Raw genomic sequence first — 1788 nt, 5'->3', positions numbered from 1 at the left:
AAAAATCTAAATTCATTCCACACATCCTGAAATTTTCTGGAGGACCAAGAAGGCTGAGTCTGATGAAGCAAGACTTGGCTGATACACTCCTCCTAGACAAAGGGGTAGAGAGAACAGTCCTTACTGGAGAAAACCACGGGGCTGACAATACTACCCAACATTTAAAAAGGGGGGGGGGAGAAGAGGGATGGAGGGCCAGAGTTTGGTTCACCACGAATATAATCCATATAAATGCCTGGGAGGCTGAGACAGGAGATCCCCAGAGTAAGCTGACTAGGAAGACAAACCGTTAGCAAGACCCTTGCTAAGAGAATAAGGAGGAAGTGCTGTTGAGGACAATTTATGACATCGAGCTTGGCTTACACATGCAAGCACACATGCTCTTGCACCCCCTGTCTGCTCGCATGCAAATAATGCACACCGTGCATACATAAACATGGCAAAAGGGAAGGACGATAGAGCTGGTTAGAACTGATGGAACTCTGAGTGCTATTAGGACCCTGGACCTCTTGTGACAGCTGCTCTTGTTGATGAAACAGAAAGCTTTGAGGTCAGAGGTCTCAAATTTGCATTCACATTTTGTCACTCACTGCTGGGGAGATCTTGGCTTACCCACCTTTGCTGTGGTTTTCTCCCACACTGGTGGTTGTATCTGTGGCAGGTAAGTGTATGCTGAAATAGTTCATGAGACGTTGATCATTTGACCCTCTACCTTTCGCAGGGACCTCCGGAACAACCTGATTAGCAGGATAGCCCCTGGCGCCTTTTGGGGACTGTCGTCGCTGAAGAGATTGTGAGTTTTGAATTGCTTGCTTGGAAGTCTGAACCATCCCTTTTATCGCTAGCAGTGAACTCCAGCTTGACAAAAGAGGCTCATCTGGCCAGGTCCCCGGCAGAACAGAGAGGATTTAAGTGTTCCATCAGTATGCTTTGGGTGCTTCTCTTACACTAACAAACGCATTATCATGTCAGCACTGTAGCCGTAACTACTGTGGAGGCAATCCTCGGGCTATGACTGCAGGATTCAAACTGTATATCTTTTGAATCCCAGAAATCCAGGCTTTCCATTAATGGGGTAATGGCTTGCCATTTCCTTGTGTGTTTTTACTTTGGAGCCTAAAGAGTCTGTTTTATTGCTCTGAAAGCTCACCTCCTGCTAGTTTGTCACATTGGAAGGCGCCTGCACTAAAGATACGTAGACCATCCTCCACTCTGTTCCCTGAAAAGACAGCTACTGCGCACTGGCTACGTACGCACGCCCACTTCTCTGGAACAGCTCACAGCCTCTCGATGTGAGTGAGAAGGTGGACCGGAGGACTGACTTCCTAAGTGCCATGTCTGGACTTTGATGACAAAATACTGACTAAAGAGAGAAAATTAGGTTCGTTAACGTGCATGTGCTATACAGTGTGGGCAAAGAGTCAGGAATGACTGGCTGCCAGAGAGCGGCTTGTTATTACTCTGCTCCACCGAGACTCTTCCAGAAGGAATGATACTATTTTTGGAGAAGAAGCAGGGTGAAGGAAAGGGACTCTTGAGTCTGTGCGTAGTTAGATAAATGAAGAATTAATGATAAGCCCAGATAAGCCCTGCCCCGTCAGGAACTGGATCTGGGCCAAGCTTGTTTTAATCATTCTTCCCAGTAACTGCTGCTTACAGTTCATGTTTTCCCTCAGACTTCTTCCTTCTATTGCTGTCACATATTCTCTGTGTTCCCATGTGGTCCACACCACTGTCTTCATAGCCGTTTGGGTAGCAGAAAGGTCAATGCTTATAACACCTCCATGC

The 1788-nt window shown here is 46.9% G+C and overlaps 1 protein-coding gene and 1 non-coding gene across 4 annotated transcripts in view; both read left to right on the top strand.

Moving 5' to 3' along the window:
* Adgra3 (adhesion G protein-coupled receptor A3) overlaps positions 1–1788 on the top strand; it is a 135663-nt gene that overhangs the window by 39450 nt on the left and 94425 nt on the right. For all 3 annotated transcript variants that reach the window (XR_003378582.1, XR_003378583.1, XM_005366017.3), the window contains exon 3: positions 722–793. Coding sequence is in view for 1 of the 3 variants with exons in the window: in XM_005366017.3 (XP_005366074.1) it covers positions 722–793 (72 nt within the window). In the remaining 2 variants the exon portion in view is untranslated. The remainder of the gene's footprint in view (positions 1–721; positions 794–1788) is intronic.
* On the top strand, positions 36–163 carry LOC113458163. Its single transcript, XR_003378589.1, has one exon.

Source organism: Microtus ochrogaster, unplaced genomic scaffold (genome assembly GCF_000317375.1).
Source record: "Microtus ochrogaster isolate Prairie Vole_2 unplaced genomic scaffold, MicOch1.0 UNK5, whole genome shotgun sequence".
Taxonomy (NCBI): domain Eukaryota; kingdom Metazoa; phylum Chordata; class Mammalia; order Rodentia; family Cricetidae; genus Microtus; species Microtus ochrogaster.
The sequence above is the reverse complement of the archived record's forward strand: the minus strand, read 5'-3'. Positions and strand labels throughout refer to the sequence as shown.